We start from the raw sequence: 25343 nt of genomic DNA, 5'->3' as shown, positions 1-25343 counted from the left end.
AAATATAATCAACGTAATGGATTGTTAGTTAAACACCTGCTGACAAATCCAACACAAAATAATTCTTTAAAAGTAATTAACGAACAGACAATTGGAGAATTCAGGGCAAAGCGCGTATTTCCTTAATTTTGTCCTACAGCTGTTGCCGTTACGTTGTTCCCGCCTCCTCTTCACTTTCTGGTAGCCCATTGGTTTACGAACCCGCCCTTCAGCTAAACCCGGAAGGAAACAAGCATTCGCCTGCTTGAGTACATCTACGGATTGTCTGTCGTATGTTTTGTTTAGCTTTCGACCAGATTTTATAGTTTTGTTCTCAGCTATAACTAAAAGCCAAAAGACGTTAGAGTAATTAATTAATGTACGTTTATGTTACATATGTAGATTCGTCGGCAGCAGCACATTCGCTCTTACTGGTCCTCCGGCTGACCGCAGAGGCGAACATGGCGTCAGCCAGCAGTCTGTCCCTGCTGGGCTTCAAGCAGCTGTCAGTCCACCTGGTGGACTGTTTGAAGACACCGACAGACCCGAGACTAGCTATAAAACTGGAGCCAGAAGGTGAGCAGCAGATGTAAGTCCCTCCTGAAACACAAAATCGCAGGTTCAGTTCCAGCAGGTGGCAGGGACGGACAGGTTTTCACCAAGCGGCAACATCCGGGGATGGAAGATGCCGAAGCCGACGCGAAAGTGACTAAAACTGTAGTTCCTCGATGTGCCACTACAGGCTAGCTCCAGAATCCCCCTTGACCCCCGATTAAAATTGCCAGTTATCTTTCTGTAGGTTGAGTAATCAATGAACTGACTAATGGTTTCAGAGATTTTAGATTTGATTCAAGGGGTTAAGGGGAGTCCTGCTGTACACACCTGCTGTACAGTGTAGCGTGCATTGGCAACTTGCAGCAGAAACAGAAACAACGTTAGTGTTGGACTGAGGCTGTTATGACTGAACAGGAGCAAATCCTTGTTTTCAGGTTCCAAAATCTGGTGGAAGGACTTGGACCAGAAGAGTGGAGACTGTTGTAGAGGCACACGAATGTCCACGGTTTTGAATTTGTTGTTAAAAAATGTTCAACTATTGTTTATTGCTGTAATAATGATGTGTCCGCAGACTTTTGGCCATACATGCTGTATCCATTTGACACATTGTCTTGCATGTGTATTAATTGTGCTTTATAAATCAACCTGTCTCATCTTCAGACTTAGTCCTCGATCTGAAGGAGCCGTGCTTGGTGGACTGCATGAAACCTCCAGGACCAAACGGACACATGGTCGATCTGGCAGCACAGCAGAGTCACATTAGCATCAAGGTCGAGTTAGAAGACGACAAGGAGCAGTTTGACGTCTGTGAGAATGGGCAGCATATAAACACAGAACTGGACCAGAAGCCAGACTGGTGTGACACAAACGAAGGAAGAGGAGCGTCGGAGTGTGACGACGAAGACCTCAACTGTGAGGAAACTAAAACTGAAGAAACGGATGAACTGCAGCTGAGTCACGCGGTGTCACTCACTGGGACACAGTTAGTGATTGAGGAGGATGGTGGCGACTCCGATGGGGTGGTACGTCCCAAACAGGACTACAGGTCATCAGAGTGCCTTAAAACAGCCGTGCTCAGTAGTTCAGAGGAGCGTCAAGAGGAAACAGATGTGAAATCACAAAACAGGCCCTCAGACGACATCACCACACCGAAGCCACATGGAGCAGATGTGGAAGCCTCTGAGCCTGAGGGTGGAGGTAAATGCTTCTATGAAATTGAAAATGCTGGTTTTAGTAGAACGTTTTCTTCAGGGGAAAATAGTTCAAATGAAAACTGTTGACGTGATGGACAGACAGACAGACAGACAGACAGATAGATAGATAGATAGATAGATAGATAGATAGATACTTTATTCATCTCCAAAGAGAAATATGCAGTTCCAGCAGCTCAAAAGGTGGACACACAAGGGCATGCAAAATCAGAACAAGAACTACTTTCAAGTAATGAACAACTTACAAGTGGAGATCAATTTTCTAGTAAAGAACAAATTTCATGTAGGTAAAAATACACTACAAAATACAAAATAGCAATATAAGACAAAATAGTAAAATAAAAATAAAGAACTAGGCTATACTGGATAAACATCTGAACATCTGGCCATACAGGATAAACATCTGTAATACAGGATAACATTTGAGCAGTTAAATATGTGCACAGTAGTGCAGTTGTGCAAAATAACAGTGTGTAATAGTCACTTTGAGTCCAGCATTTAGATGTGTGTGTGATAGAGTCCAGCATATGGATGTGTGTGTGATAAAGTCCAGCATATGGATGTGTTTGTGATAAAGTCCAGCATATAGATGTGTGTGTGATAAAGTCCAGCATATAGATGTGTGTGTGATAAAGATCAGCATTTAGATGTGTGTGTGATAAAGACCAGCATTTAGATGTGTGTGTGATGGAGTCCAGCATATGGATGTGTGTGTGATAAAGTGCGTGTGTCCATATAACCGGAGGCGGGACAGAAAATAGATTTTTCTATTTTATTTGGTTGACCCGACCCCTTTAAGAATCAGGTTTTTAGGGCTCATGCAGATGAGTTTTTTTAATGTCATCAGGATTTTCTGTTCTTAGAGCAGATATGAGCAACAGTCCAAAACCCAAAGCTATTCAGTTAAATATCAAAGATAGCCTAACCCTATCACAGGCCATCATAAGAAAAGTAATACATCCCAGCTCAGTGTTATCGAATGATCTCGGACAGAAACTATACATATTACATGATTAATATTAATTGTGTATTTCTCTCTTGTCTTTTTTCTACCGCCCCTTCCTTTGTGTCCCCGACAGGTAAAAACAAAGGTGAGATGAACCAGCAGGAAGGTGCATGCAAAGCCCGACATCACCACTGTGAGCACTGCGGGAAATCCTTTGCAAGGAGGAGCAATGTCATCAGACACCAGCGGCGTCACTGCAGCATGACAGGAGGGGCGCCGAGCCAGCCAGAGTCAGAACGGACCGAGCAGGAGACGTATTCGTTCGACGAATGCAGCTCGACGTCCTGCGCTAAACCACACTTAAGACTGCATGTGCACATCCACACAGAGAACAGGGAAAACCACGGGGGTAAAGAAACGTCTGAAGAGGCTCCGCGAGAGAGACGTCACGCATGCAAACAATGCAGTAAGAGTTTCTACTTGCTGCACACCCTCCGTCAGCACCTCCTCACCCACACGGGAGAGAAATCTTACAGCTGCAAGGTGTGTGGGAAGCAGTTCGGAAGGGAGGGCACCCTGAAGGAGCATCAGGTGATCCATACGGGGGAGAAACCATTTAAATGTGAACAGTGTGGCAAGACTTGTGCCCGGAGGGGAGACCTGAAGATCCACATGCTCAGTCACTCTGATGAGAGGCCATACAGATGCACCTACTGTGGGAAAAGCTTCAAGTATCAGGCGAAACTGAAGCAGCACGAACGGGTCCACACGGGGGAAAAACCGTATCTGTGCAAGCTGTGTCCGAAGCAGTTCAGAACCCACATGTCGCTCACGGCTCACCAGTACACCCACTCAGGAGAGAAACCCTTCAAGTGCAACCTGTGCCCGAAGGCCTTCAGCATCAGGAACAACCTGAAGAAGCACCAGAGGATTCACACCGGAGAGAAACCCTACAGCTGCTCACACTGCGGCAAGGACTTCCGGCTCCTGCAGCACCTCGTCATCCACGAGCGCGGCCACACCGGGGAGAGACCGTACAGGTGTGACAAGTGTGGGAAAGGTTACGCACACTCATCAGGTCTGAAAACACACCAGTCCACTCACGAGGAGAAGCCGCCGCATTGCTCTGCGTGCGGGCGGGACTTCGCAGAGCTCGCGGCGCTGACCGGTCACGAGTGTGGACAGCTGGCGGAGAAACCACACAGTTGCTCCCAGTGCGGCAAGCGTTTCTCCCAGATGTCGAACCTGAAGACGCACCAGCTGGTCCACACAGGGGAGAAACCCTACAGGTGTAAAGAGTGCGGGAAGCAGTTCAACCACAAAAGCAACCTGACCAAACACGAACGCATTCACACAGGCGAGAAGCCCTTTGAGTGTGAGCGCTGCAAGAGGGGCTTCAGGCTCCTGCAGCACCTCATAAACCACCGACTAACACACACCAAGAAAGATGCAAGACTTTGTATCTGAGATTTTGGACCCTCTTTTGTTGTGGAAGCTTAAAAAATTTGATCGTAATGAAATAGTTTGGATTAACGAGCTGTGACTCTGCCCCCACATGCTCTGTGGCTCTGTATGAATGTGTGTGTTTGTGTGTTGTTTCACGTTTTAAAATGACGTGGAGGTCTTTTCTGTCGTGTCTGTCAGTCGGTCAGATATGTTTGTTCTGTTGGTTCCTGCAGTCACAAATTAACAACTACATACCCAAAAATAAGACAAGAACACATTTCAGTGGTGCTTATTCCCCAGAATTTAACTCAACCTGCACCCTAACTTAGGATAAATTAACCTTTTAACTTGTTTCCGACCTTTTCAACATATTCATGATAGAACGTAGTCTTAATTTCTCGTGTGAGTCACTTTCAGGAGATCATACCGACCTCGTGAGCATTTCTGGACTTTGAATGTTTTTCTTCGCTAAGAGTTGTCCACAGTTTGTGTGACGAGCTGGAGACAGCAGCTGCAGCGGCGCCCCCTGCTGGGAAAACCACTGATCAAATATGACGCATCAGCAGTCTCAGATTGTTTAAAGCTACACAGTTCAGTCTGTTTTTTCTTGATTGTGTTTTTTGTATGTTTCTTGTTGCACTGATGTTTCTATTCTTTAATATTGTTTAATTTTGCAATAACAACCCACAGTTCATCGTGCGGTATTTCTAGCACTTTTATTTAACTGTGTTGTATGTAAGTGTACACAAAAAAGTCTGCACAACTTAATTTTTCATCCAAATTCTGGACTGAAAATAATCTACGCTCAAGTTAGAGAGCTAGATGGTCATATTGTTCAAATATCTGTGTGTTATACATGAAACTGAAGCTAACAGTCCGACACCCACAGATTAAACAAAATATGACGTGTGGATTAGTGAGCCTTAGCAGTGTGAATTTTATCACATCTGTTGTTGCGGCTAGCTGTTTCCCTCTGTTTTTAGTCTTTGAGCTAAGCTAAGCTAATTGCTCTCTGGCTGTATCGTCATATTAGGAACAGTAATGAGAGTAGCATCAATTTTAAATAATAAAGGATTTTTTTGGGTAGGAAAGCTGCTAAATATGAAGCCGCAGCCAGAAAGAAGGCAAATGAACTGTTCATTTAACTTTTCACTAATTTAACAACAATAAACTGAATGTGATCAAAAAACAGGTCAAACGCTGAAAATAAGGCAACAAAAACACAAAGGATGTAATATTTGTGTTCCTTTTCATGTCCTCGTCTCACTGATTTGTCACTGCTTGAGTCATTCCCGGCTCATGATTGTTGCTGTCTGTGCTGTTTGTCACTGTTTGCTTTGAGCAAACAAGCCAGATCAGATGGCGGTAAGTCCTGCGGCGGCTGAACCCGCTTTCTTCCTGTTCAGTGTGCGTGTGCGTGTTCACAGCAAAGAGACACACGGTTCAACAAACAGCCTCCGATCGATCGGCCTGACCGGCCGAGGTTACTCAACTGTGATCGTTTCTGATGAGTCATGCGTCCGTCAAACCGAAGCAGGAGGCTTCAAATGATCCGCCGGCGGCGTTCGAGCAGCATTCAGAAACAAGTCTTCACACAGAGGAAGAAGGACGGCAGCAGAGATGGTTCAACTCACTTTACTCGTCTGCCTCAGTTTGCTTTTTGCGGCCTCGGCTCAGGTGAGTCTCCTCAGGTCACAGAGACGCTTTTAATGCGTTAAAACATTTTGAACGGACAGAAATCAGACGAATCTTCCAGAAATGATCTAAACTTTATTCACAAAACTGCTTCAAAATCCATTTTTAGAGATTTTCCATTTTTTTAGTTTATTCTTTTCATCACGTTGATGTTTTATCATTATTATTTTTGTGTTACTATTTAATCTGGACTGTTCTTCAACTGAAGAGATTCAGCCACGCTCCAAAAAGGGAAATATGTGAACTTTATATACATATTTATCATAATGCTTTAAGTGCTATTTGTTTACACAAATAATGCTAAATTTATCCTTAATTTTATTTGGTTCAAGCAAGTATCCTGATTTACTAAAATCTCTGCTAAGATGAGCTAAACCTCTAAAATCCATGGGAAAGTCATGAGTGTTGTCTTTGGTTATTAGCATGTGCTAAAAGAATGAAGCTAGTACCTTGTTATGCTTGTACCCCGGGTTTTACCTCTCAGGCAACACACAGTCTCCCATTTTCTGGACGGTGGGTATTGGTGAGGAAGCCTGCAGTCAGCGCTCAGGGCTGCAGTAACTCATTTCAAAAGCATATAATTAATGTGTTTTTAATCCATTACTACTAACTGTTATTATTGATGTGTGGTTATGCTTCCAATAAAATGCTGGAAAAGCTTCATGAAAAGCACTAACTCATGAATCTGACGCAAATGAAACTGATTTTCATTTAAAAAATAATGGTTTTACTGTTTTATTATATGTATTTTACTCTTAGTACATTAAACTAAACTAGAAAAGAACTAAAACAAGTGATTTCTATGAAAGGCGGGTCTGACCATCTGCACCCTCTCTGTCTGTTTCCAGACTGTGGTGGACCCCAGAGGAGCTCGTCCGGTGGAACAGGGCACCAGATCGGATAAATGTGCCGCTCAGAAGGAGTGGCCTTTCTGCACAGACGATGAATGGGTACAGCTCGTTCCCGGATTTACTCCATCCTTCAGTTTCCACACTTTTCCAGAGCTCAGATTTGTAGCCAAAAACACAAATTTTAAGCTGCACCTTAAAATTCAGATGTTTTATGTGATCACATGTTAACTGGCTCAAACCATCAAGATTATCATTTAGTTCATGTTCTGATCCTGTGTGAGTTTAAAGCATCTCTTTCTCTCCGCCTGTCCATCTGTCTCTCCTCCTCCGTCAGGGCTCTAAATGCCCGTCGGGCTGCAGGATCCAGGGTCTGATGGACAAATACGACCACGGCCTGCTGAAGAAAATCGAGAAGATCCGCAGCCTCCTGGATCAGAACAAGGTCAAGCACCGCTCTGCCGACCAGGCGTCCAAGCAGACCTACGACTACGTGAAGGATAAACTCATCGTCGATGCTGGTTCGTCAACTTCAACTTTAACCTGAGGAGACAGTTTTAGATTGAGATTCACAGTTGTGTTGAAGTCCTCAAGAAGATTCCACTGATGAAGTTTATCCAAATCAATAAGTGTCGAGTTTCAGTGAAAGCAGTTGGGCATTGATTGAAAGAAATGCAAAGCAGAAGCTATTGGAATTGATTAGTGATAAAATTGATAACCCTTGCTGTGGAAATGTGCGTCATGCTGAAGCTCTGAAGACGAGGTGAACATGGTGGAGGAGTTAAAACTGGAGCAAATCAGAAACCGGAGAGGCTTCGTATTGAACTTTTTTCTTCCGCGTTTTTAGAAAAGGCCTCAATGTGAATGTTGGTTTGCAGTTTTTCTGTCAGCGCCTGACCAACAGCTTAAAGCTGCTCTGTGCAGTTAAATAATCAAATGCTGACATTTCGTTTTTCTCACGTAAACACATTGAGTGTATCTCTGAGGTTTAGCAAATGTGTTGAGTGCATTTCATTCCGGAGAAAACACAATGTCAAGTCAACCCCACTTTGAGTTTTCTGCTTTATTTTCAATGTTGATGTAGAGTGCAATTTGAAATACTTGACAAAGTGTTAAAGTTTGCTAAATATGAGTCAATCTATCATTTTATCCATCGGTTCATCCCAATGCACCCTCTCTTCTTCCACCAGGTGGTGACAACAACTACTACGACTTAGCCCAGAGTCTTCGTCAGAGAATCACAGACATGAAGATCAAGATCGACAGACAGTTGAGGATCCTGGCTGCCATGAAGGATCGGGTCAAAGACCAGGTCGTGGAGATGCAGAGGCTGGAGGTACGAAGAAATGACAAAAAGGACAAAAGAACATGTTTGCATTTGCTTAAAGTCCGAGTGCAGCGAACCCTGCTGAAACTGAGAATGAAGGGTGTCAGGGTTTCGGGTTAGCATGCAAAGTACTTTACGTATAAAAATGTCGCATTTGGACCAGGAGAAAATTTAATATCTACAATATCTTATTTTAATAATTGATGACCCGTTATTTACCCGACCATCGCTTATAGACATTCAATGTAAATTAGCAAATTATTTTACAATGTAATACATTTTAATATGTAATGTAGATGTAGCTTAAACTCACCATGTGATTTTCACTACAGTCAAAAGCTTAGATTGCTGCTGAGTTCTGCTAAGCTAGTTAGCTTTAACAGGAGTTTGGCTGATTTTTTCCTCTAGAATTGTTGGATTTAGCAAAGCCCTCATTTAGTTATGCGGAATAACTGAACATGGATAAAACCGATCCACAGAGCTGTCACCTCATCAAAATATAATATGTAAATTTAGCTTTAGCTTCGGCTAAAGTTAGCTTGGCTATGTCACCAGCTAGCTTTCACTTGAAGTAGCGGTCTGTCTTGAACAAAGGTGATTCTGGTTTTTTAGCATTTATAGTGACCTCGAGTTAAAGAGCTGTTTAAACCAGACGACAAAGCATCAGGTTCAGGCCCGTCAAACTGGAAGCTTATTTCCAACTCTTCGTCTCCTCCGTCAGGTGGATATCGATATTAAGCTTCGTTCCTGCAAAGGATCCTGCAAAGGCCTCGCCGAGTACCAGCTGGACCAGGACAGCTACGTGACACTGGACAAACAGGTGAGGACCTAACACCCCAACCAGGACCATTTAAGGAATGGACATTACCCTCACATTTTCTAAATTCATTTCATTCTGCACCGTCAAGAATGTTTCAGTCCAATTATATATAATCAAAGTATTTTAAGGAATAGTTCAACATTTTGTGTATCACGTATCCCACAGGTTTACACTTAAGATTGATCCTTCAGTGTCCCATTTCAACAGGAAATACATCACATTAAGGATGTTATTTCAGAATTGAAATAATAAATTGTCTCTGGGTGACAAAATTTCATGCACAAACCTGAGAAAAATAAATACAGAGATGTGGCAAAGCTTTTTGAATAACCTTTAAATAATATTTTTTTAGTTTTTATCCTCTTATTTTCATATATTTTGCTTTATAAAATTTGTTTATAAAAATTTCATATAAAAAATTAGTTCAGAGGGTTAAAACTCGTCATGACAAATGTACACTGTTTGGTCTTTCCTCTTTCTCTGTGTTTCCCAGATTCACCAGCTGGACTCCCAGTCAGCCCAGAACATTGAGTCTGTGGGTACGCTGTACGTGATGAAGAGCAGGCCGCTGCGGGACGCCATTGTGGACAGCATCTACAAATCCAAGGACGTCGACAGCAGAGTGGCAGCACAGCAGACAGAAGACATGTTCCCCGGGGTGAGGGCACGCTACGTTGGTCTGACCGCTGTTGGATTTTGAAGGCACCAAAACAATCATGAAGCATACCTGATGAAGTCACATGAATGAATTTTAGCCAGTGAAGGTCGTCAAAGTCACAGATGTTTTCCGTAAGCTAGCTAGCTAGCAAGCAATTAGCTATTATAGCCCTTATTCCTAAGTATCTTAAGTCTGATCCATTTACACCTGTTAAAGTTGTTACTGCTATCTGAGGCTACTTCTCCAGGCCATCCTCCCATCCCTGGGTAGTAGAAGATATTATCACATTATCCACTTGAAGTATGACAGATTGTGTTCTGACAGCATTTATTTCCCAAAGAATTCGTTGGTTCCTGGTTCCAGTCCCACCCATAATTCACACAAGATGTGATGGATTTTGAAGTGTTGAAAGATCATCACAAAAACACACGCCATTGTCTTTTTTTAAACCAAATCACAGTCACACTCAAGTTATTCTTCTTTGTCTTTCTCAGGTGAACACAGTCCAGTTGGTCCTAGAGGAGGAAGGCTCCAGCAGTTCCCCAGCAACCATCTCCAAGGTCCCAGGTACTTCCTACTCTGCATCTACATCCTCATCATCCTCCTCAGTTTCTTCCCCCGGTACCTCCTCCTCTACGTCATCTAAATCCATCACTGAGCTCGGAGGACATGGCGGCAGCGATTTGTTTGGTCTGGGCGGAGGGTTTGAAGCCTTTGGCCAGCCTAGCACAAGCCACGTGTCCACCAAGAGCGTCAGCTGCACCAAGAGCCTCAGGAGGACCGTCGTCCACACGAAGGACGGGCCGGTGGAAAGGATGGAGGAGGTGATGGAGGGAGGCCCCGAGTGCCAGGCCATGACAGACCACACCAAGGGAGGGATGAGCTCTTTCTTTCCTACCCTCACCCATGCATCGACTTCCTCCTCCTCTTCTTCCTCTATGAGGACCATCCACAGCGATGGCACCAAGGGTAGCCTCTTAGGAGATACCAAAACTGGACTTGGGAATCCATTTGGCGCTGAACACGGGCTCGACTTTGGCATGTTCATGACAGACAATGGAGAGGATGACCTTCCTGACATCCACGCCAGGAGTGTGAAGAGCACGCGTGTCGAGCGGCAGGCCGATTATATAGGAAAAGGTACCAAAACATCAGACCTGGAGTAAAATCTGCAAGGGCCAGAACGGCGCATTCAGCTAGGCAGCGTGCTGTAGCATCAGCTAGCTTGCTAGCTAGCCTTATGTACCAAAAAGATGAAGTGAACACTCTAATTGTCGTTGTTTATTACTAGAGCTTAAAGATTTTCATATTCAGTGTGATGTGTTAGATTACTGAGGTCTCAAGGTTGCGTTTATGGACTGCAGATGGGAAGTAGCTAGCAGCTAAATGTGCAACAAAGCGCTTCTGTTCTCTTGTTTTGGAATCAAAGTTTTTTGTTCATGTTCCTTGTCAAAAACTTAATTTAATAAAGATTTAAATTAGTCCAAACCCCACCCACCAAAAAAAATTGTTAAACCCTCCAGATTCCCAGAAACGTCCCAGAGGACGTGACCTCAGCGTCCTCTATGCTAGTTCCGGCCCTGTTTTTTTCGTACGATAAAATCATCTTATTTCACTGCAGTAAATTTCAGCTAGCTGTGCGGCAGCCGGTCCAAGCTAACTCGCGGTCTGCGGTGTGCCCCTCTCTGTTTGCAGATTGTGTTGAAGCCTACCAGAACCACCTGAAAGGGGAAACGAACGGCCTGTTTAAGATCAAACCCGGCGGCAAGGACTCCGCGCAGGTAGTGAAGGTTTACTGTCAGCAGGAGGGGCTAATGGGTGGGTGGTTGTTAGTCCAGCAAAGAGAGAGTGGCGCGCTCAGCTTCAACCGCTCCTGGGCCGAATATCGCAGCGGGTTCGGTTCAGTGGACGAGAAGGGCAAGGGGGAGTTCTGGCTAGGCAACCAGAACCTCCACCTGCTCACTAATCAGGGTGAGAGCATGCTAAAGGTGGAGCTGGAAGATTGGGAAGGGGGCGTAGCCATTGCTGAGTACACAATCAGGGTTGGCTCAGAGGAGGAAGGGTACCCGCTGCATGTATCGGGGTACACCGGGGATGCCGGGGACGCTCTGGTGGTGCCGCGCTCTAACATGGCGTCTTACCTGTCCCACAACGGGATGAAATTCAGCACCTTTGACAAAGACAACGACAAGTGGGAGGAGAACTGTGCAGAGATGTACGGGGGCGGGTGGTGGTACAACAACTGCCAGTCAGCTAACCTGAATGGGATTTATTATGAAGGCACATACGACCCGGAGAAAAACACGCCGTACGAGATTGAAAACGGAGTCGTATGGGTGACGTATAAAACGGCCAATTACAGCCTGAAAACAGTGAGGATGTTTATCCGACCCGCCGCCTTTTAAGAAAAAAAAAAGATCAAATAAGTTAAACACTTTTATACTCGTCCGTGTATTGAATTAGGTTGCAAAACAGAAGCTGCAGATAAATATTTGAGGCCAAAAATCCTTGAGACTGTCGATCTTTGTGTTAATCATTGTGAGATTTCAGACTCCTGGATGTGGGTGTTGATTCTTCCTGTCCTGTGTAAATGTCATCGGTCTGTTTGGATCTGACCTGTGTTCGTGGAACCACCTGATGTTTCCACTGTTCTCTCTGTTGCTCAATGACTGAACTCTGCTCAATCAATAAAGGCTCATCGTTCACTTCAGCTGCTGTGGTTCGTGCTGTTATTTCAGTCTGAAGAACAAATCACTCAAAGACAAATGATGTTGGCTCATATTGTTACAAAGTAATAAACCTCTGAAGTATAAAACATAGTTTGAAAACACATTGAAAAGAATAGTAAATGTGGCTTTTTAGACACCAATTGATTAACGAGAATTGTATAAATACTAATTAATATCTGTGTGTAGTCTGATTGTAGTATGAATACACCTGTATGTGGATATCCGATACTTTTATGCTTTTATTTTTGAGATCAACTTTATCCAGCAGATCATCCTGCTGATGCTTCGAATGCAGACTGAGGTCTCGAGGCTGCGTTTACGGGCTGCAGGTGGAAAGAAGCCGGTAGCTAGGTCTGCATCAGTGCTGGATTTCTCCTGTCTGAGTTTTTTGTATGTGTTCCTTGACAAATATTTTATTTAATAAAGTTTAACCTGAAGCACTTTGTGGCATCTGCTCCAGAAAGGTGCCTTTAAAATTAACTTTTAAAAGTGTCAGAGTGACAAAATGTGCCTGAAATGATGCATCAGACATGCAGGCGGCAGGTGTTTAACTGCCAAAGCTGAGAAATTTAACCCTTCACGTGCTTGTGCTGTCGGTCAGCTCAACATCTTGATGTTCAGCAAATGTGCACCTCAATCATTTTCACATGTTATTACTCATGATTACATGTGATGTCTGTTTTTAGGTGGTTAATAATGTGTCTCACCTGATCAGTTTACTTTCAAAGTGCCTGAAAATCATCATTAATTGAAATAAAGAGAAATCAAAAGTAAATTAAAGAGAAATCAAACATTGAAATCTAGTATTTGTCACATTTTCTCAAAACTGTAATAAATGATAACCTGCAGCGTATTTTCGTCCATCACCACAAACTAATTACTACACAGTAAACCAGAGGCCTTGGGACCCCTGAGGGTCTGGGGGTCAGAGGCAGATCCACTTAGCCCTGTTGGTAATCCAGCCTTGTTTTAAGGCAGCTAAAATGACTCTTCCTGTGAGAAAAGAGCCATAAAATGAGACAAAAACCAAAAGCAGAAGACAGATTCAGCATATTTCACAGAGAATAAACCATAAAATTTTTTATTCCAGGACTTAAAATCTACACTCAGTTTGTTGAATAAATGTTTTTGAGGCGTTCGTGTGAGATCGGTCATTAATGATCGTCAGCTAAACGCTGTGCCAATCACATCTTATCTCTGCGAGGTGAGCTGACCTCAGACCTGTTTGCTTTGGTTTTGTTTGTTTGTCTGCAGTGTGTGCGAGGCTGAAGCAGCAGAGCCAAGAAGGCCGACGGCCTGCCGGTCAAGGCCGGACGCACAGGAAGCGACACTGCCGGGCGACGGACGCCGCTCTGTGTTCGGATGATGACTGGGTAAGAAAAATGCAAACACACACTTCACAGCCTTTATTTGTAAAATAAAATAATTTGGTTATAAGCCAGTTTTAGCAGGATTTACGGCATTTTCAGGCTACGGCTTCAAATGAAGCAATAAATGAAAGCTGAGGGCGGAGCTACGGACGTCAATCAATCATCGTTGACTTGGACAGAAGCTGGTTTGAGTTCAAAACAGTTTATGTTAAGAAGTGTATAAAAAGCCTATAAGATAAGAAGCACAGATTTACATTAAACATAGACATTAAAGGATAACTTTAGTTTTTTACAACCTGGACCTTATTTGTAGCATTAAATTTACTCGCCCAGACAACTTTGGTGGCATTTGGAGTCGTTCAAATTCAACATTCAAATGACATTTGAAAGGCAATAAAAACAAAAGCAATCAAATGTTTACAGATTAAAAAGAAGTTCTGCGTCTAATTCAGTAGAGAGCTGCAGTAAACGTGTTTTAACCCTGATTTAAATGAGCCAACAGTCCCGTCAGTGTGTTCATGTTCTTCTCCAAAGGTCTGGAAATGCCCGTCTGGCTGCAGACTCCAGGGTTTGATCTCACAGAAGGAGCAGGAGCTGGAGAGGAAGCTGTGGAAGGTGTGTCAGACGGTGCAGATGTACGAAGATGCAGCCGAGAAGTCCATGAAGGCGATGACGCACGTGTACAACAGCAACCGGCGAGTCATCGTCAGCAGATACAGTAAGACTGACGTCTGTTTGGGTACAGAATGATTAACGTAACGCAAATGAGTGAGCGCCGTTCTCGTCTCAGCGTCAGAGCTGGCCTTCGTGAAACACGCCGAAGGATTGGCCAGGAACCTCACGTCGCTACGGGAACGATCGTCCAGGCTGTCGCAGAGACTCGACGAGCTGCGCCGCCACGTCCACGAGCAAGTGGAGGACTTGTATCGAACTGAGGTGAGACGTGATGAGAGGTGGGTTTTTTCTGAGGGGCCGTGATGACGTTCACACCTGGAAGCTGCTCAGTACAACCACAGTCCGGTCTGCCGCCCCACAGATCCCTCCAGGTGGGGATAAGGGCCTTGCTCAGGGGTACCTCAGTGGTGGTAGAAGTGGTTTCCTGGCTTCTTCTTTTGGGCCACCACCGACTTCGAAAGAAAAGTTTGCTCATATGAGATGTTTGCTATTAAATCCTTAAAACTGCTCTGAAGCTCAGACAACTGATGTGAAAGATGAGGCTTTAAAAGACAAACCCACAGGGAATTATCGCCCGACTCAGCAGCTCTCAGCAGACCTTTTCGCCGTCTTTCCTAAAACTGGTTCTGGTCTTACGGTCCACTGTGCACCACCTTCTCAGCAGCAAACGGCAGACAGACACATGGAGCTGGTGAACACGATGGAGCATTTAGCAGCTAAAGAGACAGATATTTCCCTCAGCAGCTGGTGGAGACCAAAAGCAGAGCTAAAGAGAGACTTACTAAATGCTCATCAGGTGGACTCAAACACAACAGTAATGGCATATATATATATATATATATATATATATATATATATATATATATATATATATACACACACACACATATGTATATATATACATATATACACACACACATATATATATATACATACATATATATACATGTGTATGTATATGTATATATATGTATATATATACACATATGTATATACATATACATATGTACATGTACATACACACACACACACACACACACATATATATACATGTATATACATATATGTATATATATATACATACATATATACATGTGTATATATATATATATATATAGAGAGAGAGAGAGAGTAAGATATCAAAGTTGTGTTTTCTGCTGATGTCTCGACAGGTGGATATTGACATGAAGCTGCGATCCTGCTACGGGTCCTGCCGGTTGGGGCTGCCGTTCAGTGTAGATCATCCCAGCTACCAAAGGCTTCAGACTGACGTGGACCAGATGGACAAGACTGTTGACCATAGAAAGAAGGCAGCTACACCTCCTCAGGACATCCCACATGTCAGGCTGCAGCCTGTAGATGTCGGCCTGGCGGCGTCTGCAGACTATAAAAGCATCCCGACAGTCCAGAGAGAGCTGCTGACCCAGTTTGAAGACATCGGACAGAACCTGGTGGTCCTGGAGGAGGTGCTGGAGGACTCTGCAGGTGTAGACGCCCTCGGTCCTGCAGAGCTGGAATGAAAGGGTTCAGCTGGGGACGGTTTGACAGTTTGCAAAGGAAGAAAAGAATGACTGCTTCTCTTTCAACTGCACTTTGTAACTTCATCGGACTCGTTCCAATAAACACAAATGCAGTTTTTATGTTTGTGTCCGGTCGTGTCCTGATGAACTGGCTCTCGAGACTTCCTCTGAGGAAGCTGTGGCCAAATGTTGGGAACATTTAACGGAAACATTTTAAAAAATGACATTTATGGATTCACGACAAAGTGAATCTCTCACAGCTGCCATGTCACACGTGTCAGTGTCTTCCGTCTAAACTCTCAGGTTTTAAAGGTCAAACTTGTTGAATTATCTTTTGTCACATAAACCAAAAATATTTGTATTTGAAATATACCTCAAAAAGTATTTTAGGTGACTTTAAGGACTGTGAATATCATGATCTTTAGACTTTAAACATACTAACCAGGTATTTTTCTGGAATTTTCTCGCTCTGTCAGTCAAAGCTGATGTTACCTCTGTCTGATAGACACGTTTGAATATTAGTCCTGAGAGCACACTCCTCATTATTTATCATTATTAATAACTCTGTCATGCCGTAACTGGACACAGAAACCATTACTGTCAGCACACTGTGCAGTCATTTCTGTATACGTCTAACTCATCTAATCTAACTTATTATGGTCTGTTAATAAAGGACAGTTTTGCACACACCTGTTGCCTCTGCTAGCTTGAATGCTATTTTGCGTTTGCGTCTTGTCCAATAGTTTCTCATCACCTCGTTTATAAATCAAAATTCGATCCACGTTTTCTTTGCCAAAATCTTTAAATTGATCATTTCGCGCTGACTTAAATGTGCGTCTTTGTATATTCCTCCATGTTTTATGTTTGATTTTTACAAGATGTATCAGGAGACTTTTAGTTTCCTTTTCAAAAGCTTTTAATCAGGAATGTAAAAAATACTGTAGTTTTCTTTTCTATGGTTCCTGAAGTGCAGAGAAAAACCAACCAGACCAGAAAGAAAGTATGTTCCTCAACGTGTTTATTGAGTAGCGGAGGACAGTTTGCATCAACTCATCCTGGTTCTGCACACTGAAGACATCACACACAACATGAAAGGACAGGTCACATTGACTCACATCAACGATCATCGGACATTAAACACTTTCTCATGTCTCTTTATTTCACTTGTTTTAAGTTGAATGAGCTTAATGCTGCAAATTTTCTAAACCAAACTTCTTCAGTTCTTGTTCACGTTCACGTGTATGTCCTTCAACGCAAAGGTCACAGCCAAAATAAAGGAACACTTGAATATTAGCTGGACGTCATTAGAGCTTTGAAGCTGTTGGGATCTTTGGTGTCTTTTATTTTGACGGTTTCCTGTATGTGTTGCATGTATGTGTGTGTTGTCTCTCTATGGCCTGATTATTTGGAGGGAAAGAAAGGCCTGATCTTCATGCTGATGGCCTTCAGCGAATACCAGCTCCCCTTCCAGTTCATCCACACCACGCCGTCGTCTGTGCCATGCTTGGCCATTTTGCTTGTGTATGCTCCGCCCACGTAGTATCGGCCATTGGGATTGGCTGAATGGCAGCGGTTGTACCACCAGCCACCTCCGTCCTCTCTGGAGCACTGTTTGGAGGGGTCGCCGGGGTTCCTGGTTCAGGGAAACAGGGACAGAGAAACGATATTATGAGCCATTTTCAGACACAATCTAAAGGTCGAGTCACACCAGCATTTGAAATTAATCTTGAATAAAATGCGTGAATCTGTGCCATCAGCAGTGCTATTGTGACCATGACAGGCTGTCTGGTGTTAGCATGCTCCCAGCTGGTTAGCATGTACAGTAGTTCCCCCACTAAGCCAGCGAGTCCTTGTCGTACCAGCTGTTTCGCACAAAAAATCTTTGCTTCCGGTGTGTAACATTAGCCCAGTTATGCTGGTTTAATATACAGGACTCTCTGATGTGTACCGCGTTGGGTCAGTTCGCTTGCAGAACTTGTTGGTTGACTGAATTAAAAGACGTTTTGGGTTTCGTCACATGACGTTACTGGAACCTGCGAACATCAGCAGGACACCTACCAGTTGTCGTTGTCTCTGTCGTAGGTGCTGAACATCATGCCGTTGTGAATGGTCATGGTGCGGTTTTCACCAAACAGCTCTGAGGAGCCTTCCAGGAAAGCGTTGCCAGCGTTACCGGAGTAACCGTCGACCGCCAGAACAAAGTTGGATGTCTCTGATTGGATGGTGAACTGGCGATACTGGGCGTGGACCTACATGATAGCAGAAACCATTTGAGTTTCATTCAAACTGAGATATCAGCGATTAAAAAAATCTTGTTGGGGAGCAATTGAGGAACCAGTTTTCCCAAGAATTGAGGCCATGGAGCCCTGATGTAACAGTACCAAACGTCTTCATTTCACTGGAGGGCTGATTCCAAAAACTAAAATATTCACTTTACTAGAGCAAAAGACAAACTAGCAAATCCCAACGTTTGACAACCAAAAATCAGAGAAAGTTTGGAGTCTGAAAAATGACTTAAATGATGGATCAATTATCAAAACAGCTGCAGATTAAAATTTCTGTTGATCAACTAATTGTTTATGGTGTAAACGGAAACCTCACCTTGGCTCCTGTCCAGTCCTGCATCTCAATGAGAACCTCAGTGGGGCCCATCTTGGTCAGCTGACTAATGCGGTCGTTACCCAGCCAGTATTCACCTGTCACATGACGAAGGAGAAAGGTAAGACAGTCAAATTCCTACAAGTTATAGGAATAATGGTGGATATGAATACAGTAACTGCCAAAATGATCCAAAGTTAAAGCGACACGTCTTGGATAGCTAAACGTTTCCACCATCACACCGAGGGTAAGCTCCCTTCAGAGTCTCGTTTCATACTTTGAAACTTACCGGGAGTCTCGCAGTGACCCTTTCCGGCATCAAAGGCGATGTTGCCGAAACCGCGTCTGTATTCGTCCCAGCGTCGGCCGAAGTCAACGCTGCCATCGAGTCTGCTCTGGATGAGAAGCCATCCTGGGAAAGAAGAAGTTGTCTTAAAAACACTGACATCTCTGCCAAAGTTATTCACAATAAAAAATGAACTTAATAATGGAAAACTGGACGTTTAATGGTGTAACTGAGTTCAATTCTCACCTCCATTCTGGCTGGTCTGATCACAGAAGACCTTGTATGGAGGGTAAAAGGCATCAGGCTGGATCAGGTACAACTGGGAGTCTCTTCCTCCACGACGGTAGATGTCCTCACACTCCTTACCTGAATCACAGGAACAACAGCTGAAAACGTCGGCACATGTTGATCCATATACATATCCATATTCATTGTAGCAAGGACAGACCAGTTCATTGGAACTGATATTATTTTTAATGCAAGCGTCCGATATGTCCCAGATGTGTTTAAGTTCTTCCTCTCTCGCCTTCCATCAAAGAACACGAAAGCTTCAAAAGTCGCTTTTGTGTTTTAGCCTTTGAGGTCAAAAATAAAATGATTTGTTCGATGATTTGAACGATATCTATGTCAGATGGTTTTATTGGTGTTTACCCACCAGACCTCCGTCTGATTGGAACAGATATTCATGTTCCACATGGAATGAATTGTACCTTTGTTGGTGACCCCAACAGTTTCTTTAGCGCCACCATCAGGTCCAAATGTCCAATTTATCACACACATTCAGCATTTTCTGGTCACACTCATGCTGCACTGGGATGAACCTTTTCAATTTTAATGACTCTATGACCTTTCCTCAAGCTGCACTCTTGGGACAAACTTAAGCACAACAAGGGTCCAAGAATAACTAAATCCTCCGTATGTTGTTCATTTCCTCCAACACTTACCAGACACCACCGGTATGGGACATTTGGTCTTGCATGGTTCCTTGCACTCCTCCTTCTGGGCCTGGATGGCCTTCTCCAGCTTCTGGATCTTCTGCCTGATCTTGTCTAGGACCCCCTGCAGCCACAGAGAATTACACATTACATCAGGGTCACCTGTAGTCCGGAGGGTTTCATGCACCAGATTCTGGGACCTGCAGATCCCACTGAAGTGATGTTTTATTTGTGTGTTGTATAACTTCCTTTTTGTTTTTTTGTCAGTTTCTGCAAAACATCCATACTCAACGTCCAGAGCAAGATGATGCTGGATGCGTTACTCACAATTAAAAAGAAATTTTCTGAATCAAAAAAAGAAATGATAATAATCAGCAGGTTTTGATGTGGCTGTGGTCAGGGGAGACGGCCACCTTAACACTTTCAAATGAAACCGACGGACATAATGTTTCCTCTGTTTGACCCGTGTCAGCTCTTATTTACCTGAAGCACTCTGATGCTGGAGGGGAAGACGGTGTCCACCGTCTCCTTGATGTAGGCATGCTGTTCCTCCACCCGATCGGTGTACTGACTGACCACCCGGCTGTTGTCTGAGAGGAGCAAGACATGGAAAAATGTAGTTCTCTACATTTGATTAGGAGATCGGCGTCGGAACATACGATTGTTGTTGAGCAGAAACACTGATTATGATACACAGAAACACTGCGTGTGACGAGTTATTATCACAGTTTCAACGTGAAAAGCTTTTGGAAAAGCGCTTTTTATCCGAGGCCTCTCATATAAGTGTCAACAGGTCATTCTCACCGTGGACGATTCGCTGCCTCTCCCTGAGCGAGCTGGAAATGCTGTTGACGTAGTTGTAGACGTTGTTGGTGGATCTGGACAAATCGTCCACCTGAGGCTTCAGTTCGTTAATGCTCTGTGAGAAATGCACCAATAAATAGAAGATCAGTAAATCCCAATGACTGGTTTCAAGCTAATTTCCAGCCTGATTTGTGACGCCTACAGATTATCTAACTATTCTGGTGAGTTTCTTTTACCGTCTTGACGTTCCTCTCTTGCTTCAGCAGTGTGGTCTTCAGCTCGCAGCCGCTGGGACACAGGACACCCTGATGGACGGGAGAATCTCTGGTTGAACGTCTGTGTTTCTCTGACTTTTAGCCATGAGATGCTTGTTTTTGTGTCAGTATAATGTGATCATTGCACAGTTTTACAACTCGTCTTTGCTGACAGCGGTTTGAGATTATACTGAGTTAAAACATGTAAAGATCAGTGGCCGGTGTTCTCCTACCATCTCCTCTGAGGCGTGTGTGCATCCTCCGGCCTCCGGCTGCTCCTCCTTCTCCTGCACCTGTGGTCTTGAAGCTGATGGTGTGGAGGGGCGGCCGCGATATCTGAATGAAAAGCGACAGGTACTTAACTAACATGTGACTGTGATGTCTAATTTATACCCCCGCTGGAGGCATGGTCGGCCTGCCACTGTTCTGTTTGTTTGGTCCCAGCTGAGGTATCGCAGTAACTGCTGGATGGATTGCAATAAAATTTTGTGACATTCATTGTCCCCAGAGGATGCACCCTACGAATGTTGGTATTTACCTGTCTTTTCACCACAAGGTTGTGGTTTTCAGTGAAATGTCAACAACTATCGGCTGGATTGCCATAAAATTGCTCACCGCTTAATTTTTCATGAAGCGCCATCATTAGGTTAACATGTTAATTTGTACAATATTTGAATTCATGACCAAAAACCTGAGAAGGCGACATTCCCATCGGCCTCAGCTTTATTTTTTAATCCAGTGCTAATTAGCAAATGCTGGCTTGCTAATAGGCTAAACTAAGGAAAACTGTCACCTGTTGAGAACTTATTTAAAACTTTTACTTGAGTATTCTTACAGAGTAACACAGCTCTACCTGCCACAGGGGTGGCTGCATTAGCAAGTATTTCTGTCTATCTTTTCTTTTTTTCTCATACACATATGTACGTGTGTGTGTGTGTGTGTGTGTGTGTGTCTATGTACCTGCTGCCACCACTGATGGGGGGTGGGACATAGCGGTGAGCACTGTAGGTCTCCCTGCCCCTCGATAGAGGACGGTGGCCGCGAGCATTTACAGTCCCTGCCTGGTCCGGCGGGGGAAAAAGAGGAAACAAGACATGATGAAGGAAATAAATAACTACCTTGCAAAATAAGTTAAATTCATGATACATGTCAAATAGTTGAAGCATGTTCTACATACTGTCCCATTCTTTGCTGCTGAGCTCTTGGCGTCCTGTGGAAAAGGAGGAAACTATTATGAGTATGTTTAAATATGTTTGCATTTGTAAATGTTGCTTAAAACAGCGACATATCGACTGGGGACAGTTTATGATATGAGTCTGGGACACAGCTGCCTGTATCTCATATCAAATGTATTGTTGCTGAGCGATGAATGCCTTGGGGGTGTGACACGTTTAATTAATAAAAATGGCACACACAGAAAAAGGACAACAACAGTTCAATTACAAAGTGAGTGGTGATTATGGCCCAAATCACAATGTTTTTCAGGTGTAAATCTAATATGAAGGAGGTGTCTAAGAGTAAAAATTACATATATGTCATCTTTTAATTTAATTCAATGAACTCGGTTCCAGTGTAAGACTTCTCAAATGTATTTTAAATAAAAAATAAAATAAAAAATCCCTTTGATGTATTAATTCAAACAACATAGTTTTGTAAAACAATGTCACATTTTGATCATAACGTCACATTATGGTTCTTTTTAAAGTCAATATCCAGTAATATGTGATTATTGTCCATAGTAGTGATCAAGGATGCTTGGATGTTTCTAAGACACTAAGTCTGTATTCTGACTTTGAGGTGAAATAAAATAAAATAAATTATATTTGAAGTACAAATTGCATGAAAAAAATGTTTGGACAGTATATATGCAAACATACATGATTATTTATTATAGATCTTTGTGGTTAATTCTGTATTCCCATGTTTTGGATTTTTAGTCAGAACGAGCATCTTTAGAAACTATTCAACACACTCACCGTGTCGTAGTCGTCATATTCCAGGTCGTCAGCCCAGGCGGCGTACGCGCACAGATACAGCAGCAGCAGCGTCCTCATTGTCCACTGTCGATAACGTTACTCTTCTCAAATTCTCGTCCGTCGCTCCTCTGTCTTCAGTGTGCCCTCGCTCCGTTTCTGTCCCCGGAATCTGACTCGACCAGATATTTATCCTCCGTCTGAACGCGAGTCGACGTCCTCCCCCACTTTTTATTGATCTTCTAAAACTGGTCAACAACTGCGGGGACAGTTTACTGGACCTGAGTCACTGCCACGCATGGTCAACCTGGACTTCATGAAGGAACAAAAGGGCAAAAGGACTGAAGAGGTTACTGATTAGTCAGCTTTGTTGACCATATGTGTGAGCAGCTTCCAGATCTTTGCCTCAGAAATTGTCTTGAAACAAACATGGCCTCAGGAAAAGTGTGTAAAATTGCTGTTGGTTTAAGTCAGCTGCAGGCCATGAGCCCTGAGGTTAATTATCCACAGAATGATTTTACATACGATGGGATCTTCTGGAAATTTTGAATGCTTTATTTTGCTTGATTTATCATTATTTCCCCGCTTGTATACTCTTAGATTTCCCCCGTAAAGGTACAGTGAATAAATACTGTTTGTGAAAGTGAAAATACACTTCACAGTCCAAGCGTCTTCTGTGAGGACGCTGCAGTGAGTCCATCACTGTCGGGAAATGATCACAATTGAGCAACTGATGTTTGCTTGAGTCCAGAAGGGTCAGTGGAGCTGCGTTATGAAACCGCAGGCCTCAAACAAACTTACTATGTCAGCTTGTCAGCATTGTGTTTATTTTCTGTGTAGAATTTAATATTTTTTATCGTAACTTAAATGAAAAGCATTAGCTGCCTAACCGGAACTCTTACTCAAACTTTAGACCAGAAATGAAACTTTCAAACGACCAAATTACCAAATCAGCCTGGTGTCCCCACGATGTCACTGTGTGAAAACACTGGCGTATGGACAGAAATCATCTGACTCATCGCTTCTCGATAACGCATCCCCCCTTTGCAGGTCAAACATTATTGACTCACTTGTGTGTCGCTTCTAATTCTGTGATCTCTTCTTATTTTCACTCATTTTTCTCATATGTTCTCACTGAAAAACCTGTTTTATTAAATGCTTGTACAACTTTTGGAGTAAGTTTGATTTTACTTGTGACTTTAATGTTCCCTCTTTAAGATATTCCATATCTGCTGACCTCCAAAAACATAAAAGTCACAAAATAATACTCCTAGAAATTGCTGTCAAAAAGCCAAGTCAAAAAAGGGACAGACATATTACCAAACACACACATTAATTTTAGAAAAGGCTCCCCCTTGTGGCCCAATTGTTGAAAAACACGTGCTAAAGTGCCCCCTGGGAGCCAAAATGTGCTTAAAGTGTCCTCTTGGACACCAAAACGTGCGCTAAAGTGCCCTCTTGGAAGCCAAAACTTTCGCCCCTGCCCTTCAAAAAGTCTGTGCACGCCACTGCATGTAGGTATCAATAATTTATCTATTTTGAAACACAAACCTTCATTATTTCACAGTTCAGTGATGTGCGTTTTTTTATTGATAGAATTTCTAAAAATTCTTATGTGTTTGTTGACAGATTGAATGATACTAGAGTTACAATAATTGCAGCAGACATGACACACATGGCATGTGTGGTGGACTGGTTGGCCCAGAATCAGAGTCCTGGAGTGTCCGTGCAGGTGGTTTAGCCAGACTCGAACCACATCGGGAGTAGACACATCTTTGCAGACAAAACTAACGTATAAAGCTGTGCAGTAAAACAGCCAGTGACGATGTACAACAGGGAAATAAAGCAACGAAGACGAAGCATCACTCCAGCTGTCGGATCCAGCGAAGTGGAAGCCAGGAACTTGCCAGACGTGTCGATGTTTCATGGTCGGGTCTGACGTCAGATCCTCTTCGCACAAACAAAAGGGAGACTCTCATTGCAAGACGCATAGTTCCACTCCCACTCAACTGTGATGAGGACGACAGACAGAAGCGTTTCACTTTGAGGGTTTCTGGCGAGAATCTTCACAGGCTTTAATTATATTCTAACGATCTGACTAAATTAACATTTTGACATGGAATTCCTTTCTTGTTGGCAGTTTTTCGTGGGGTCAGGACTTCAAGCTTTCAGATTTGGCTTTGGCTGTTGTCATTTTCAGTCAACACTGAAGCTTTGTTATTGTATATAATGTATATATGTACAATTAACATAAACTAAGGGTGTTAGTTTTACACAGAAAAAACAGAATATTTCTTGAACATCAATGCAGTCACTTGGCTACCAAATGTTTAGTCTGAAAGAATCCTGCTCCCCGTCTGACTTATTTTCCCAGGTTTTCTTATTTGACATCATTAAATACTGTGGCTGGTTTAGACAGAGCTAGTCGTAGGGTAGCTTTAGAGCAAACGTTAGCAGCTGAGCGAAGCAGGTTGTGACTGCTAACACTGCATGGTATAGCCACCTTCTTAGAACAGAACAAGCTCACGGAGATGCTGTGTTTGTTCTGCGGTTCGCTTTGTATGGTGCACTTTAATACGAGCAGTGACTAAACGATTCACGTAATCACGAAAATAACCATTTGACCCGACTCATCAGACTGTGACACAGCTTTGATTACAAAATAGACGATTAAGTATATTCATATAGAATTAGAAGTATTAGTGTACAACAGT

At 43.2% G+C, this 25343-nt stretch overlaps 4 protein-coding genes across 6 annotated transcripts; 3 read left to right on the top strand and 1 right to left on the bottom strand.

The window, feature by feature from the left end:
- The first annotated feature begins 218 nt into the window (after positions 1–218).
- On the top strand, positions 219–5309 carry LOC121626329 (zinc finger protein 2 homolog). Of its 3 annotated transcripts, XM_041964783.1 has the most exons (4): positions 219–270; positions 382–555; positions 1195–1731; positions 2825–5309. In XM_041964783.1, exons 2-4 carry the CDS (start codon positions 441–443, stop codon positions 4156–4158), a joined length of 1986 nt encoding a protein of 661 aa, XP_041820717.1. In that variant the 5' UTR covers positions 219–270; positions 382–440; the 3' UTR covers positions 4159–5309. The 3 variants fall into 3 exon arrangements, with proteins under 3 accessions (XP_041820717.1, XP_041820716.1, XP_041820718.1); XM_041964782.1 differs by having other exon boundaries at positions 232–555; XM_041964784.1 differs by having other exon boundaries at positions 232–568.
- Positions 5310–5672: 363 nt separating this feature from the next.
- On the top strand, positions 5673–10655 carry LOC121626336 (fibrinogen alpha chain-like). Its single transcript, XM_041964793.1, has 7 exons — positions 5673–5814; positions 6681–6782; positions 7018–7201; positions 7871–8016; positions 8729–8827; positions 9321–9485; positions 9980–10655. The coding sequence occupies exons 1-7, from the start codon at positions 5758–5760 to the stop codon at positions 10649–10651; spliced, it is 1425 nt and encodes a 474-aa protein (XP_041820727.1). The 5' UTR covers positions 5673–5757; the 3' UTR covers positions 10652–10655.
- Positions 10656–11026: 371 nt separating this feature from the next.
- LOC121626348 (fibrinogen alpha chain-like) lies at positions 11027–12141 on the top strand. The gene has a single exon (XM_041964815.1). The coding sequence runs from the start codon at positions 11051–11053 to the stop codon at positions 11888–11890; it is 840 nt and encodes a 279-aa protein (XP_041820749.1). The 5' UTR covers positions 11027–11050; the 3' UTR covers positions 11891–12141.
- Positions 12142–17180: 5039 nt separating this feature from the next.
- Positions 17181–22710, bottom strand: fgb (fibrinogen beta chain). Its single transcript, XM_041964800.1, has 13 exons — positions 22633–22710; positions 21832–21866; positions 21617–21709; positions 20890–20992; positions 20639–20707; positions 20403–20517; positions 20082–20188; positions 19608–19722; positions 18910–19029; positions 18667–18789; positions 18381–18475; positions 17838–18028; positions 17181–17412 (listed from the first exon to the last, which is right to left on the bottom strand). The coding sequence occupies exons 1-13, from the start codon at positions 22708–22710 to the stop codon at positions 17181–17183; spliced, it is 1476 nt and encodes a 491-aa protein (XP_041820734.1).
- Between the last annotated feature and the right edge of the window lie 2633 nt (positions 22711–25343).

Source organism: Chelmon rostratus, chromosome 23 (genome assembly GCF_017976325.1).
Source record: "Chelmon rostratus isolate fCheRos1 chromosome 23, fCheRos1.pri, whole genome shotgun sequence".
Lineage (NCBI taxonomy): Eukaryota > Metazoa > Chordata > Actinopteri > Chaetodontiformes > Chaetodontidae > Chelmon > Chelmon rostratus.
This window is presented reverse-complemented; position numbering and strand designations above follow the sequence as displayed.